Source organism: Semicossyphus pulcher, unplaced genomic scaffold, assembly GCF_022749685.1.
Source record: "Semicossyphus pulcher isolate SPU_LCO1_2020_fin unplaced genomic scaffold, fSemPul1.0.p SCAF_8, whole genome shotgun sequence".
Classification (NCBI taxonomy): Eukaryota; Metazoa; Chordata; class Actinopteri; order Labriformes; family Labridae; genus Semicossyphus; species Semicossyphus pulcher.
In genome coordinates this window covers 31,584,188-31,599,991 of record NW_027211759.1, presented here as the reverse complement: position 1 = coordinate 31,599,991, position 15,804 = coordinate 31,584,188, and the positions used below count along the sequence as shown (strand labels likewise).

The following is a 15,804-nucleotide window of genomic DNA, read 5'->3' as shown; positions in this document are numbered from 1 at the left end:
ACACTTAAAACAGATTTTAAGTTATATTTATACATGGCTTGTTTATTTTCTGCTCACCTGCTTCTAACGAATATGTTATATGTGCTTTAAATATGTGATTTAAATGTTTTGTCCAGCCACACTTACAGATAATATCGAGGTTATCTGTAAGTGCCCTAGGAAAGACTTCCTGTGAGCTTAGAGAACAGAAACCATCATCCATGATCTCATTTGTTCTGCTCTTTTTTTATTCTAATTTTACTCATTTTATACAACGTCACAGCCTGCCTCCCGAGGCCTGTCTCACATGGCGTTTTCTCACTAATAAATGTGTAAAAAAAAAAGTGCGATAATGTAAATACTGTGGAAACATAGCTTTCCATAATCTACATCCACCTTTAATGTTGACAATATCCACAATCCTAGTTTGATTGTCTCCCAAGTTAAACTACTCGGATGGATGTTCATTCAAAATCCCGTAGCCTACTATTTTCATTTTTGCAAAAGTTTTTTGTTGTCCATATCCGACATGGCTTTAGAGGCCGTTATACAAGATCCAAAGTGAGGTTTTACAAAAAATTTTCTTGGATGTCGAATTTTGTATTCTCATGGGTTCTTACTTAATTCCGCTGCGTCGTTAAACAGGGTTAGCAGTCAAGCCAGCCTCCAAGTTGTTTTGCGGTGCGCGTATATGCTCGTCATTACGGTAACAGCGTGGACGAACTGCCAATGACTGCTATAAATATATATATACAGTCTTTGCTTAAAACCAATGCTTTAAACCAGGGGTCAACAACTAGATTTGTCCAAGGACCAGATTTTTTCTAAGCAGACACTGTGGGGGCCAGACTCTCAAAAAATACAAATAAATACAAATTTAGGCCTACTTAGCAGGGTTTCCGTTCGAAATAAATCTGTGCCGGTCCACGTGTCCTGGAAGTTTTCAATGTTCCGGACAAATGGGTGAAATTGTGGTCAAATATTATCACAATTGATAGGCAGACTATATCAAGGGCGTAGAATTGGGTGTGGAAATTAGTCAATTGTCCCTGCTATAATTTTGTCCAAAAAATATTATATGATACGCCTAATGTTGGACTTTCAACCTTTCAACCTGCGGAGGAGTCGTGCATGAGACAACCATCACTCTGTCTGTCACTGTAAACAAGTACTCCCGTCTACAGTTCACAGGAGCCGAGTGCACCAGTTGGGCGTAAAAAAATAGGTCGTATCTCTTATCTCTTACGTCCGACATAGCTATGACCGACTTCTTGACTGGAATTTATACGGAGTGCAGCAAGTCTAATTGATACCGATTGCAGCTGCGCCCGGTGTCATGATGCGCATCCATGCACTTTTCCCCTGATTTCAGATTCGTTATCTTGCTTTTCACTGATTCTTGAGAAGTGGGACAAAACAGGATGCAAAGTTGAAAAAAATAAAACCTTATGCTCAGACTAATTAAAATACATGTATGTCTGCCATGTCCTAAGCTACTGAGATATGCTACAACCTCCCATCTTTTGTCTTTTTTCACAAAATGTGCTTTTTGCCTTGCCATCACTAATTTTATATCAACACCGTCAGACACAAAAAACACAAATTCATTTTTACTCACATTATGCCACACCTATAATAAAAATCATTTAAGCCATTTGAGAGGGCTTTAATTAATGTAAGCCATTTTAGAGGGCTTTAATTTTGAAATTCCACATCAGAATGATGAGTGGTATCCTGGGATGTTGTACTATCACCCTGAAGTGAAATTAGTGTGTGATAACAGGTAGTTTCCTTTTAATCCTAATCTGAAATCAGAGGGGAAAAAGTGCTCATTTATTGCCATTTTAGAGGGCTTTTATTTTGAAATTCCACGTCAGAATTACCTGATATTTTCTGAGTGACACCCTGGGGGGTTGTACTATCACTCTGATGTGAAATTAGTGTGTGATAACAGGTAGTTTGGTTTTAATCCTAATCTGAAATCAGAGGAAAATTATTTAATACAAACCATTGTAGAGGGCTCTAATTTTGAAATTCCATTTCAATTTGACAACGAAAAGTCGCTTTTATTCTGAAACCAGTTCTTTCACGCTGTTACCGTACTGCCGAGCATGTAGCGCACTCCAAAAAAACGTTGCGGCTGGCTTGACTGTGTTATTCGAAGTGGAGGCTGGCTTGACTCCAGTTAACTACCAGTGACCAAAGACCACACACGTAAATGTTTGGTTTGAAAAGTGTTGTCTTCTTCTATCCTACCTCCGTTCGGAGCACCATCTCTGCTGCCTTTAACTATTCTGTGAAAGCAGCATCCGGTGTTTTTTTGGAAATGAGTCCAAAGTGGGGTTGTTGTGGACTGACATTAGCTGAGTATCCTTCGTTTTAAGAGAAACAACCAGCAGAATTTATCCAGTGACCGTCACATGCGAATGCAACGAACTGTCCCTAAGTTCCCAAAGTGTAGCCTTCTGAAATGTTGCGAGTAAATTGACCATTAGTCGAAATTACGTGAACTTTTAGAAGTGCATGTAGGTCTACAGTCTATATGAATTACGTCCGCTGTGACTGTTATACTATGTGAATGCTCAAGCATTGATAAAACATGGTTTCATTGTTGTAGTTGGTTGAGGATTTTTTGATATGGAATGTTCTGTTTATTATTTTTGGGATGTCTAAATGGTGAGAAATGCGGTCATTCATCATCATCGTTATTCCCAGACCAAAGTGAGGTGGCATCCTCATGATGCATTTTTAGCTAAACTTTTAAACAGAAAGAACATATCTGTTAACAGCACATTTGTTTTCTTCCACTCTAACAGGCCATTGGGTTTTGCTAAATTAGCTTTGTGGTAACTTATGGAACTAGTCAGCAGCAGGTAAACAGATGAGTTTATTTCAGATAGTTCAGGCTAAAGATCGTCAGAATGTGGTACTCTTAAAGGGTGTGACCTGTTTCTGTTTGATTTTTCCATTCACCTCCAATAAAGGGAAGCAAAGTACACCACCAGAGGAGGCAGGGCTACGAGCTGAGCTACACTTATAGTGCAAGTCACTGAGATTGCCTCCACAGTTCAATCCAGTCCATTCCACCATGTTTGCTTCAATCATCCTGCTATGGATCTGCGTCGTCTTCCTCATCCTTCAACTGAAATCCAGGAGGCCCAAGAACTTTCCACCGGGACCCCCTATCCTGCCCATATTGGGGAACATTTTGCACATAAGCCTGGAGAATCCCCTGAAGGACTTTGAGAGGGTATGTAAAATCCTGAACTTACTGATGCTGTTCTTCCAATGCAAAATTGCACAGCTGTATTTACTATTATTAGTGCTTAAAATGTGTCAAAATGGTGAAATATTTACATGGGTCCATGTTCTGCTTTACATTAAAGTAATTCTTTTAAAAGTTGCTTAACCATTATACTCTAAGATTATGAATGAAACCGACCACCGACCACCCGTGTAAAATAATGTAAAAGCCACTAACATCTTTGCAAGGTGTATTATGCATCCAAGGACAAGGGTTACTCTCAAAGGGCTACCACTGTTTTCATGTGATTACATAACATGGTGTTTGTACAGAGTTGACTGGCTGCGTTCTTGGACTGTATCCAACCAGTAGCACAGGCCATTTCCTTTGGGCGTTTTCCAACTTAAACCCATACACAATGAATTACTCAAAAGTCTTGATTAGCTAATAATGCAGAGATTTGTCAGATGTCAGTCTGCATTGTGGGTGAAAGGGGTTTGTTTTGTGGTGCTAAATGCAAAAGCAACCTCCCTTTCAAGAAGCAGTGTCCTGGAGGATAAGAGTAGGATAAGATCTGTCACAGGTAATCAGTACAAGGGTTGTGGAAAGAGGCATTTCTGTTAGCTATTTAAGAATGTTATCCTCAAGCACCGCAACTAATCCCCAAAAGTCCAGTTGTGGAGGCAGTCATTGTTTGGTAACCATAAACAAAACTACCTGTATGTCTCCATACCACATTCATCATACATCCAACATAATCTAGGGTGGCTGTGGCTCAGTGGTAGAGTTGGTCATCTTCCAATCGTAAGGTTGGTGGTTCGATCTCCAGTTCCCTCAGTCTACATGTCGAAGTGTCCTCGGCAAGACACTGAATCATAGCCAACGGTGTGTGAATGTGATAACTGCTGACGGTTGGACAGTTGTCGCAGCAGCCTCTGCCATCAGTGTGTGAATGGGTGAATGTGACATGTACATAAGAGCAGTTTTGAGTGGTTGCAAAACTAGAAAAGTGCTATATCAGTACAGTCCATTTTCCATTTAATCTCCACTCACATCTGCCAACCCTTAAACAAAATATAGAGCCGCTTCCTTTAGGGTATAAAGTCCAGAGGGCCAGGTGCATTGTGTAATTTTTTATATACTGTATATAAATATATATGTATATATATATATATATATATATACACACATATATATAATATTGTGCAATGAAATCAGTTATTTTGTTTCATTAGTGTTTTTTATTTTGTGTTAGTCTGTCTAAATGATATTTACCTTATAAAATCTGTTTTATCGACTATTGAGGCTGCATTGCTGTTCCTGTTTAAGTCAGGCTGCAAGCACAATATCACATATTCGAACAAAAAGACTCAAGTAAAATCAGGCAAGTAAGTTCCCTGCTTTGATTTCAGTGAATTGCCCATTTAAAGATATCCTGCAAAGTTTTTAACATAAATATTCATATCAAACACTGACTTATTGTCTTATTCTCTCCAAGCTGAGGAAGTCTTATGGGAATGTGTACAGTTTGTACATGGGTCCCAGACCAGCAGTCGTCATCAATGGGATAGAGGCCATGAAGGCAGCTATAGTGACCAAGGCCCATGATTTTGCTGGACGACCCCAAGACCTGTTTGTCAATGACACTACTCAAAGGAAAGGTAAAGCAGACCTGAGATGTCATAGTCATCAATCATTCAGAGAACAATCATGTGTTTCTTTCTATGCATGCATCATAAGGATGGGACAGTAACCTGTATAGCTTTATAGTAGATAAAAAGAAATGCTCAGCCGGTCTACATTTTATTAAAACAGGCCGTGAACCCTTTCTGGTCACTCTAACTGTTAGTATACATTTAATGCTAATGACATCATGGGGCCTAATTTCCCTGGAGAAGGAAAGAGACATTTAATTGCAGATTGGACCTAAATTGTTGTAGAAACATGTTGAATATGGAGAATTAAAGAAGCAACATTTGCAAGTAGAATATCATCTGCAATGAAAGAAAATAAAACAAAAAGTGTTTTAATGGGATCAATACAAGGATGGTATATTATTGTTTGGGCTGGAGATTCTAGTGAGAGGATGATTAAAATACATTATTGTACAAATGTACAACAACATTTCAATGCATCTTCTCTCTAAAACAAGAAACACAAGTTAATGTTAAAAATGACAACAAATGTTTACACAGAACAACAATGATAAATACATTTAGTCATGGGCACTTAGTCATGATAAATTGCACTCTGCCAAATATCAGTGAGCCCTTGTTAATAACAGGCTTCAGTTCCTTGATGGCAAATGGGTAAAAGCTGTTAAGTCTGGAAGTGCGGGTCTTAATAGACCTACAGCGCCTTCCAGAGGGCAGCAGGCTGAAAAGGTGGTGTCCTGGGTGAGAGGAGTCTCTGGTTATATTTGTGGCCTGATGTAGACATCGGGATCTGCTTATGACTTTGAGAGAGGATAGCTTTGTGCCGGTTATTTTCTGTGCTGACTTTATGACTGTCTGAAGTGCTGTCCTGCCAGCCCATTGCAGCTAGAAAACCAAACCAGGATGCAATAAGAGAGGATACTGTGATAGAAGGACACCAGCAGCTGTGCATTTTTCACTAGAAAGGTTGTGTTCACAGTCCACAAACAAAGGACAGACATTTCTGTCTAAAGTCTAAAGGGGTTTTAGTGATTTTGAAGGATGGCTTTTGTAAAACAATTGTATAATAAAAAATGTTTCCCTTTGCATATTTCCAGTTTTTGTAATGAAATGATTGCTTGGGGATGTTTATCACCATGGGCTGTGTAGTTGGTTAACCACACCAGCCTCTTGTGGTATCGAAAAGTTGCGATAATTAAAATATTTTTTGTAATGGAGTATTTGCTTGGGCTTGCCTTTTTTTTTTATTAGAAGAAGTAAGAAGGTTACCACCATGTAATTGCAGACATGAATTGCAGATGCTGATGCCAATATTTTAAGGCAGGGGGCAGATTTTGAAGCCCTAGTTCACCCTGTGCTGTATTTAAAGGGGTTTTGGAAACAAGATTATAAATTTGACAAGAGAGAATCACTGTTAGCCTTAATCCATATAATGAAAAAAGCCTTTTAGGCCTCAAGTGATGCAGCAATTTATGGTAGAATACATAATATTTGTTTCCTTAATGTGAAAGAGCTGTTGCATTTCTTGGCTTCTACGTAGCCTGAGATGAAGAACATTAGCCAGAATTGTATAATTGCAGGAAAGCATGCGCATCGTCAAAAGCAGTAGTTTAATCTTGAAGATCGCTGTTAATTAAGGTCACCGATTTGGATCCTTTTATCTCGGAATGACTCCCTAATACAGCAGTGTCTCAGGTGTGCAATTTGATTATGAAAATACATATAAATAAAATACTTTGGAGACTAAATGAAAAAAAACATGCTAGAGAGTAGATAAGCTTTGGAATGGGACAGTAATAATCACACTGAGCAGTGATATGTTTATGGAGATGTTACATAGTATGACCTCTATACTCACACTGTATCCTCATTATGACACTACACCTGTTGTAGGAGTGATTCTGGCAGATTACGGGACCAGTTGGAAGGAGCATCGTCGCTTTGCTCTGATGACCCTGAGAAACTTTGGTATGGGGAAGAATTCAATGGAAGACAGAATTCATGGAGAGATCAAGTACATTGAAAAAACACTGGAAAAGAGCAAGGGTATGTCATCTATAGAATTTTCTCATAAGGATTGGGTAGACTCAAATCCTATTATACATCCCCATTAATGTCTGGAGATTTTAAGTACCTCTTAAAGAGGCCTCTAATGTTTGGTTGTCCTCTATCTCCTTGCTACTTTCCTCACACTGTATGTGTTTGTGTAAAGCTGTTTTTAATATAATGTTCTTTTGTGTTCTTGTACTGTGCTGTGCTGAACTTTAGACTACATTTATCCTTTACAGGCAAAGCCTTCAGTCCTCAGCTCATGTTTCATAATGCAGCCTCCAACATCATCTGCCAGGTTCTCTTTGGTACACGCTTCGAGTATGATGACAATTTCATCAAAGTAATTGTTGGCTGCTTCACCGAGAATGCTAAGATAGCCAATGGACCATGGGCTATGGTGAGTTAAAATGTGTTTGATATTAATATTCTAAGTAACTTTATTATCATTTGATTAGCACAGTTTAAAATCTAATGCAATTCTTGGCTAAACCTTTTCCACATCCTAAATCTAAAGTTGTCTACAACATGCTAAAAATACTGCTAGTTTTGTGTTGTCTGTACTATTTAAGCTTGGGGCAAATAATTGTACTAAAAAACAGCTGTGTTTTGAGGAAAAGGCTAACATCCTCACAAATATAACACGGTGCTAACATGGTGGTGCAAAGATATTAGAGTTTGGTTTATGAGGTCCTATCTATAGTTCTGCAACACCTGTGCAGTAGCTGATGGCGTCTTGGTATTTTTCTGTTGGACCACACTTCAAAGATCTCTTTCCAATAAGAACAAAGTTCCACACTTTCCCTTAAAGACATTTATGTGGGTTTTTTTTACTAAAAACACTACACAAAATTTAGATTGCAAAGTTATTTCTTTGAAGACACGTCTAAAAGGGTGACTTTATCTGCCTCTTTCTGTTCGATGAAAAATTCTGAGGATAAAATCATTTTTTACAGCAGTTCATGCCAGGAAGGGGAATCTGCATGTTCTGAGTCAACATAACTAATCTATCGGGCTTTTTTTTTTCTTTTTCTTTTTTTTTTTACAGCTATATGACTCTTTTCCCATGATTCGGAGCCTGCCGCTGCCCTTCATGAAGGCCTTTAAGAATGTTGAGGTATGTTATTTCGTTCTAAAGATTTATTGTGAAGAAAATCATGAAAAAAAGAAGGAATTGAATAAGTATTGAAATACCGATTAAACATGCTAAGTAAGAAAATATATGCACTTTGTGTGTAGAAACTGAAATTATGAATGTTTCTGTATTTTTTCAGACTTGTCAGAAACTTGCAACTTCTTTGTTGAGTGAGCACAAGAAGACCAGAGTCCCTGGAGAGCCACGAGACTTTGTCGACTGCTATCTGGATGAACTGGATAAGGTGTGTATGTGTTTGCAAATGTGTATGTGTATGTGTGTGTGTATGGGATGTAAAGGTTTAACACATGTTTTATCTGAAGTCCCTCTGGAGTGGCTCAAAAGGTAGCTCAGAGCGAGCCACAAAACATGACGATGGAAGCATTTGTGAACTGCAGCTATCTGCCAGCTATTTCCTCTCTTCCACATCCTTGCACACGAGGAACAGGGTTAAACCATGCTAGCTGTAAAAGTGTTTACCTTCTGAGGCTGAAGTTAAATGTGCCATTCAGCAAGATATTTTTCTAGCAAGTGGTAATCTTGAAGATCTCAGTCTCATTCTCTTTGGCAGCACCTATTGCGATAAACGGTAATTGTGGGAGCACACCTCCCAGATATCCAGACAGTGTTGCAATTGTGACGTCCAAGGTTGTCTCCGGTTGTAACTCTTGGCAGACCAACCTCTGCTGGGTGATGTAAAACGCGTCACTAACTAGGCGCCGCTTGTGATTCTTTTCCGTGAAAGTTGCACCCAGTCAATACTTCAAATGCAGAAGCTTTCACCACTGGGTCATAGGCTCAATCCCCATTGTTTTACCTCATTTGGCGTTAGAATTTGACTTTTATTTAAATTAAAATCTTCAAGATTATTACTTTAATCAACCTGTGACTACACTGGTCTTAATAATTTACCAAAAATCAGCCAGTGGTGCTCAATGTCTGTGAGCGCTTACACCCACCCTCTACCTCCACCCACATCTTTTTGTTTCACTCTCGTTTCTGTTAGTGAAGTGCTATTTGTTTAGGTACGGATTAACAGATGTCAACTATAAGTCAACTATAACTGACTTCAGGAAAAAATTAATCATGAAGAGAAAATTAAGAAGCAGACAGCCAAACACCAAGCTAAGTAGTGTTCGACCATACCATGGAAATTGTATTAGGTTGTAAAGGCTATGGCATTAAGATATTGATGAACTAGCAAGTAGTTTGTGTTTGGAATGATTTATTTTAATCATTTGTTGCCATGTAAATGGAGCTGCACTCATACAATAACTGACCTTTAAACAAGTCAGTTAACTACCAAAAGTACCAATGTTTGTGTGTGAACACGTACATACATTTTATCATGCAATATAGTGTGTATTTGTTTCTATGAATGAGGAATAACTGCATTTATGTTTATCTACATTTTCTTCTCTTTAGAGGGGCGAGGATCCTTCTTCATTTTCAGAAGCACAGTTGAAAATGTATGCCTTAGATCTTCACTTTGCTGGGACTGACACTACCTCCAACACCCTGCTTACTGGTTTCCTCTACCTTTCCACGTACCCACAAATACAAGGTGAGCATATTCATGTTAATGTAGTTTATTACTTTTCTGCCACTGCCCAGGATTAGGCATTTTTCAAGACATGGGAAAATACTGTATATGCGTTGAAAAGGCCCATAGGTGGCGAGATGCAACCTTTGAAGAGCACAACACAAACGAAGAATCAACCTGACTTTTTGCTGCAAATATGGACTAAGCGCTCGATCCAGTTATACTTACATGTTAAAAGTAACATATTCCTGTGTGTCCCCTCTCTCTACTGAATCTCAGAACGCTGCCAGCAGGAGATAGACTTGGTGTTGGAAGGGAAGGATGAGGCCACTTTTGATGACAGACACAAAATGCCGTTCGTGCAGGTAAACAATCATCTCATTTTATTTCATGTGGTCTTATTTGTTTGAGCATGACATAAATCGTCTAAATAGAGGCTCATTTGCAAAAGTATAACAATCTATGAATTAGGGGCTAAGGGAAATCCAAATTTGAGATTGGAATTCTGAGTTTTTAAGTACCTGCATTGTCTCTCCTCTGCCAAAGTCAGAGAAAGCATAAAATAATTTTGTTGAACTCTCTCTTCTTTCAGGCTATGGTCCATGAAGTGCAGAGGGTAGCTAACACTGTTCCACTGAGCGTCTTCCACTGTACAACTAGAGACACAGAGCTCATGGGATATTCCATCCCCAAGGTAAGAAACCACTGCTTTTTGTGTATATTGAATCAGGATTTGCTTAATTTACCTGATAATAAGTGAACAGTTTCTTTCAGTAGAGTCAAGAGAACAAATCACCATGTTACTTGTACCACACATTAGTAATGGCACAAACATTACCTTTACTTTAAGCGCTATTTACAGATTCTACATAGAAAGCAAGAGCAGGCGGACGGTAATGGGCCGTAAAAACATCCCGGATCCCATTAGCATGATCTGACAACAATTTAACTTTTAATTAATCTCTATAAACAGACTTCTGCATTCGAACCGCTAACAATCTGCCCTAGATCTAAAATTCAACTTGAGATAAATTCCCTGAAGCGGTGTCACGAAAGACGTTCAGCATTTAGATTTCCCGATTTCCCCGAATGCATCAGATATGATCTGACCTCCGTTCAACAAACGAGCATTTTTTCTCCTCTCGAGGACAGACCTGACAAAGCTTGCAGTTTTACTTTTTACAAATCTGCATCATGATGTCGAAATTTCGGCAAAGGTAAGACCCGTTAATTAAAGTCAATCACAAGAAAAACGGGATCTTTTTCTATAAAAAAGAAAAGTGTAAAAAAGGAAGTTGTTTTTTATCGTTTATCGCCGGCTAAATGCCCCGGCATGTTCACAGGTGTGCCCAGAGGCTATATCGTCGTCAGACTATGGCCGATGGGATCCGAGATTGCCTTTACTTTGGTAGACTGTCTTCTTCCTTTGCTTTAACCTCTCCTCAGGGTACGCTGATCATCCCCAACCTGACCTCACTGCTGAATGAGGAGGGACAATGGAAATTCCCTCATGAATTCAACCCTGAAAACTTCCTTAACGACAAGGGAGAGTTTGTTAAACCAGAGGCCTTCATGCCTTTCTCTGCAGGTATGAGAGCATGCATAAATAACAGAATGGGCTTGTTGTGACACACCCTTAATCAAACTGTTGTGGATGACTTTGAGGTCTCTTTTTTTTTTGTATTGCCTCAGGTCCTCGCATGTGTCTTGGAGAGAGTCTCGCTCGTATGGAGCTCTTCCTCATCATGGTGACGCTGCTGAGGAAGTTTAAGTTCAGCTGGCCTGAGGATGCAGGAAAGCCAGACTACACTCCAGTTTATGGAGTCACTCTGACTCCCCAGCCCTATAACATGATGGTCCAACTCAGGGCGACGCAGTAGGGCAGTCTGCAAACACACCGGAGAAAAAGTGGAGACAGACCCAGATTTACCTCTGAGAACAAATATGATAAGGAAGAGCAGATACTCAACAACATGACCTTAAAACTACACAGAACAAAACAACCTCAGCTCTCCTCAGCTACCTCATGCTAGCAACAACACAACATTAACTTCCAGTTAATACATCACCAGCTTACACTTTCAGGATTCTGTAACTGTCTATATTTACCCCAGTCCCTCACTTTAACTCACATTCACTGTGAACGGCTGTGGGTAAGAATTTAAAATTAGAGACACTAACTTTGACACTAATATCTACGAGGACTCAATCTACATGCTCCCTTACTGAGCTACCACAAAAACACGACACATTTGGAGCATTTTTGTACTGCATATTGGGCACACACTTTAAGGCCCAAGTGCTGATGCTGAACCTTGCTTCCTTAGCTACATTTTACCTTTTAATTTGCCTTGCTTTGCCTTACAGTACTTCAACCTCAGCAAACACAATAACAGCCAACAACACAAGTTATGTAAGAGCCAGTAAAATCAATGAATTCAATTATATTAGCATTTTAATAATAATAATAATAATAATAATAACTTTATTTATATAGCATCTTTAAAAACAAGAGTTTACAAAGTGCTTTGACAGCCAAGCAAGCAAAGGAAAGCAGAGAACAAGCAGATCATAAAACCAGCAAATCACTAAACAAGCAACTCACACAGAACCAGCAAATCACAGAACAAGCAAAGCACAAAACCAGCAATTCACATAAAACCAGCAATTTACAAAACAAGCAAAGCACAAAACCCAATACCCAATAGGCAACACGACAACCCACACAACCAAGACCAAGGGGACGAAGCAGGAAGAAGTAGAAAGAGTAAATAAAATAAAACAACTAAAAGAGATAAGATAAAGGAAATAAAGCAAAAAGAAATAAAAGCCATAAAAGCAATAGCAGAGATAGAAACCAGTAAAGGCAATAAAAACAATAGAAGAGTGTATGCCCTAATAAGAAAAACAATACATGATAATGCACTCGAATAAATATTGCACTAGTATGACTGGAATTATTGCACCAGAATAGATTGCTATTTCCAACAGATTTTGAGCAAATGCTCACTGGCCTGCCTCACACAAAAGTACATTACAGAGTCATCTCATCAGCTTGTCTTATGGGCACAAATGTTCACCTGGGGCCAATGAAAATATTGACTTTTATAGCCTTTTTCTGTCTAAAGCAAAGACATGATATTATTGTGCAGCCCCCTCCAAACCTAATCGAGTTGTTTTTGTGCCTAAATTTAGCCAAAGCTTAAAAATATAGTTTAAAAAAGTTAAATGAATATTTGTCAGCAGTTATTTGGGATGGGTTATAAAGGAACACAGTAAGTAAGGGCTTCGGACCATAAAACACCTAAGTGTTGTTCTAGGGGGCATTGACTAACACTGTATTATGTTCCTTTTATATATGTACTTACTCAATACTTCTGTATTTGAATAATGTCATTCAGTGTGTATACTAACTGCTTAAGTATTAAGTAACTGCTGCAAGTTTTGTATTGAGTTAAATTTTTTCACTGATATGTGTTGGCCTTGATTTTGGGTTGATTTGATGGATTTATTATTTTTTATTATGGTGTGTAACATTAATAATTTTAAAAAAACACAATAAAAAATAAACTTCAGATTTAACACAATTTCTGCCAGTCTCTCCATTATGTCTCTTTTTCTTGATTCGTTTAAAAATTAAACCGCAAATGGCAAACTTGTCAATGAAAACCATTCAAACACAAAAACCAAACACAAACCTAAACAATTGCATTTTATAGTACAGATGCACCTAATAAATGTAATATAATGCAAAAAACATCGTTTGAGCAGAAGTGCAGAACTCATTAGATGAAATATATTCTTCTTTCTGTTATTTCTACTTTATACAAGTTTAAAAAAGACTAAAGTAAATCATGGTGTTTTCTAAGCAGCATGTATAGTAAAATAAATGTTTATTTAAAAAGTCTCAAAAGCAGCTTTTGCCATTAAACTAATATGATCTAATATAGCTTCACTTGCAGGCTGCAGAGTAACCTTTGTTATCTGAGTGAAGAGACTATCTCTCCACACAGATATTCTATATGTAGAGGGCTTGATTCGACTGGGGCAACTTACCTGGATATCTTTTGACAAATACGCCTCTACACAGCCCATGCACAGGCTATAAAAGCCCATGAGTGCATGACTTTATAGATTTACAATGACCTGAACGAGTCCTTGACCTGGAGGGGGTTTAGATTAAAACAACAAACCCGTTAATGACCTTGTGCAATAAAGGCTTTGTGTTTCTCCAAAGCTAATTTATGGCAGGAAAGGAAGAGTGTTAATCTCCTGGGTAAAGTTTTATAATGTTAATCAGAAATTAACCCGCTAATAACACTAAATTCATGTATTATGTATTTAATACTTTTTTGATTTAATACTATAAATTATAGCAAATCAAAATATCTTAATCTTTAATCGTAAAATGGTCATTACACATGAATTTATGCTGTGCAGTTTGTTCATGCTGTATCTGAATTAAAACTCTTTCTCTAGCTATTGGTGAGCAGTTAGAAAAATTATGGATTTGACTCGATACAACTCATTTAGGCAACAAAAAATGCTATGCTGCTGTGCATTCATCTTGTGGGACTTATCCTGTCATCATACACTCAGGTTATTGAACAGCACTTAAGTCCAGAGGAATACAAGTTTAAGGTCGCCAATCCTTCAGGTGAGAAATATCTATCAAGGTGAATATGTGCGTCAAAATATGGTCACCCATCACACTGCTGCTGCCACTCCTACTGATAACTTGTTAATAAGTAATTGTAGTGAGTACTGCACTGAATAAAGGTCAATCACCTAAGTCCCAGTACTTTTAAGCAATACATTGTCCCCAGATGGCCAGTCGTTTCAGTCCCTTAAAGAAGTAAATCGCAGTCAACAAAGTGAGGAGTAAACAGTGACTAAGTTCCTTTATTTACACAGACTACATTATCTAACGCTCTATCACTGTACAGGTGACAGGCTTTTCTCAATATACTCGACTGTGTGAACTTCCGCTATGAGGTTTTAGAAAGTTATACAACATGATTCAGTGATTCTTTACTGATTTTACAATACAATGGTTTGTTCTGAAATGTTTTTGAGTGGTAATATAAAATTGCATAAAATAGAAATACTAAAATTTGTACTCAAGACCAATTTTGAGCGAAAGTAGTTAGTTACTTTCCATGGCTGAGGTTTGTAAGTATTGATAATGATGTGATAAACATCACAAGCGCACTGCTTGGAACACCTTCACTAGAACATCGTCACTTAAATGCTAATGCTAAATGTTAAAGAGACCTGAAGGAAATGTGTGCCCTTGAGAAACACTGAATCTCAACATCTATTTAAAAAACTCATCATTTCATCAAAACATTTCCACTTGACAGACTCATGAAAAACATTTGGGTGTGAGAAAATGAGAACTTTGCAAATGATGGCATTTCATGGACTACTACCTGGTTGAAAGGTGAGTGTGACTTTTTTGTAAATAGGGAGAATCTGATCAGAGCAGTAAATATGAACTTGCAGCCAATGACACGTTAAAGTGATGGTCCTCTGCATAAGGAATTATCCACAGATACAAGTTATGTGGGTTTATTTTCTGACAGCTTCTTCTTAAACCAGCGGTTCAAGAAAAATCTTTCATAGCGCTCTCTCTCTCTCTCTCTCTCCCTTAACTGTCTCACTCTTTGTCTCTGTCTGTCCAGGCTGTCTTACTCTCTGTACCTCTCAGAGCACTTTCAGCAGCAAAGTGGATAAAATTGAGTTTTATGTTAAAAGAAAAATAAGAAAAGAAAAATGGCCGCTTCTGTCAGTTTTAAACGTTATCATGAATCACTTTTCCTGCTTTTTCCTGGTTCTTTAACAAACCATCATCATCTCAAACTTGTACCAGCAGGTCTTTGTACACATTTTGGAGAAGGACATCTGTGGAGTTCTTCTTCATCATGGAGAATCAACTTCATCTAACCCGGGGATACAGGACAACCAGACTTTAGTCATGTTTATGGGACGACCACACACCCAAACCTGACTGCATGAAGGTCCATCTCGAAAAAACTATTCTAGATAGAGGTTGTCCTCATGCTGTAATAAGCCTGCTGAAACAACAAAATTCTACTTTTAAACATAAAACATGTTGTGGTCAAAACTGTGGTGGTAATTCACTCACTGTTTGTGAGTGAATAACTTAGTATAAGTTAAACGTGTTGGTCAGTTTAGT

The 15,804-nt window shown here is 38.2% G+C and overlaps 1 protein-coding gene across 1 annotated transcript; it reads left to right on the top strand.

Annotated features, from left to right (window-relative positions):
- Window positions 1-3,067: 3,067 nt before the first annotated feature.
- LOC138612793 (cytochrome P450 2F2-like) lies at window positions 3,068-11,485 on the top strand. The gene is made up of 11 exons (XM_069686239.1): window positions 3,068-3,229; window positions 4,722-4,884; window positions 6,772-6,924; window positions 7,167-7,327; window positions 7,976-8,044; window positions 8,202-8,306; window positions 9,488-9,626; window positions 9,885-9,970; window positions 10,198-10,299; window positions 11,052-11,193; window positions 11,298-11,485. Exons 1-11 carry the CDS (start codon window positions 3,068-3,070, stop codon window positions 11,483-11,485), a joined length of 1,470 nt encoding a protein of 489 aa, XP_069542340.1.
- Window positions 11,486-15,804: the final 4,319 nt, after the last annotated feature.

Excerpts from the sequence above, each read along its gene's own strand:
- LOC138612793 (XM_069686239.1), top strand. The coding sequence starts at position 3,068 with ATGTTTGCTTCAATCATCCTGCTATGGATCTGCGTCGTCTTCCTCATC. Across the intron at positions 4,885-6,771 it reads TGACACTACTCAAAGGAAAG|GAGTGATTCTGGCAGATTAC; the intron begins GTAAAGCAGACC and ends CACCTGTTGTAG. Across the intron at positions 6,925-7,166 it reads AACACTGGAAAAGAGCAAGG|GCAAAGCCTTCAGTCCTCAG; the intron begins GTATGTCATCTA and ends TATCCTTTACAG.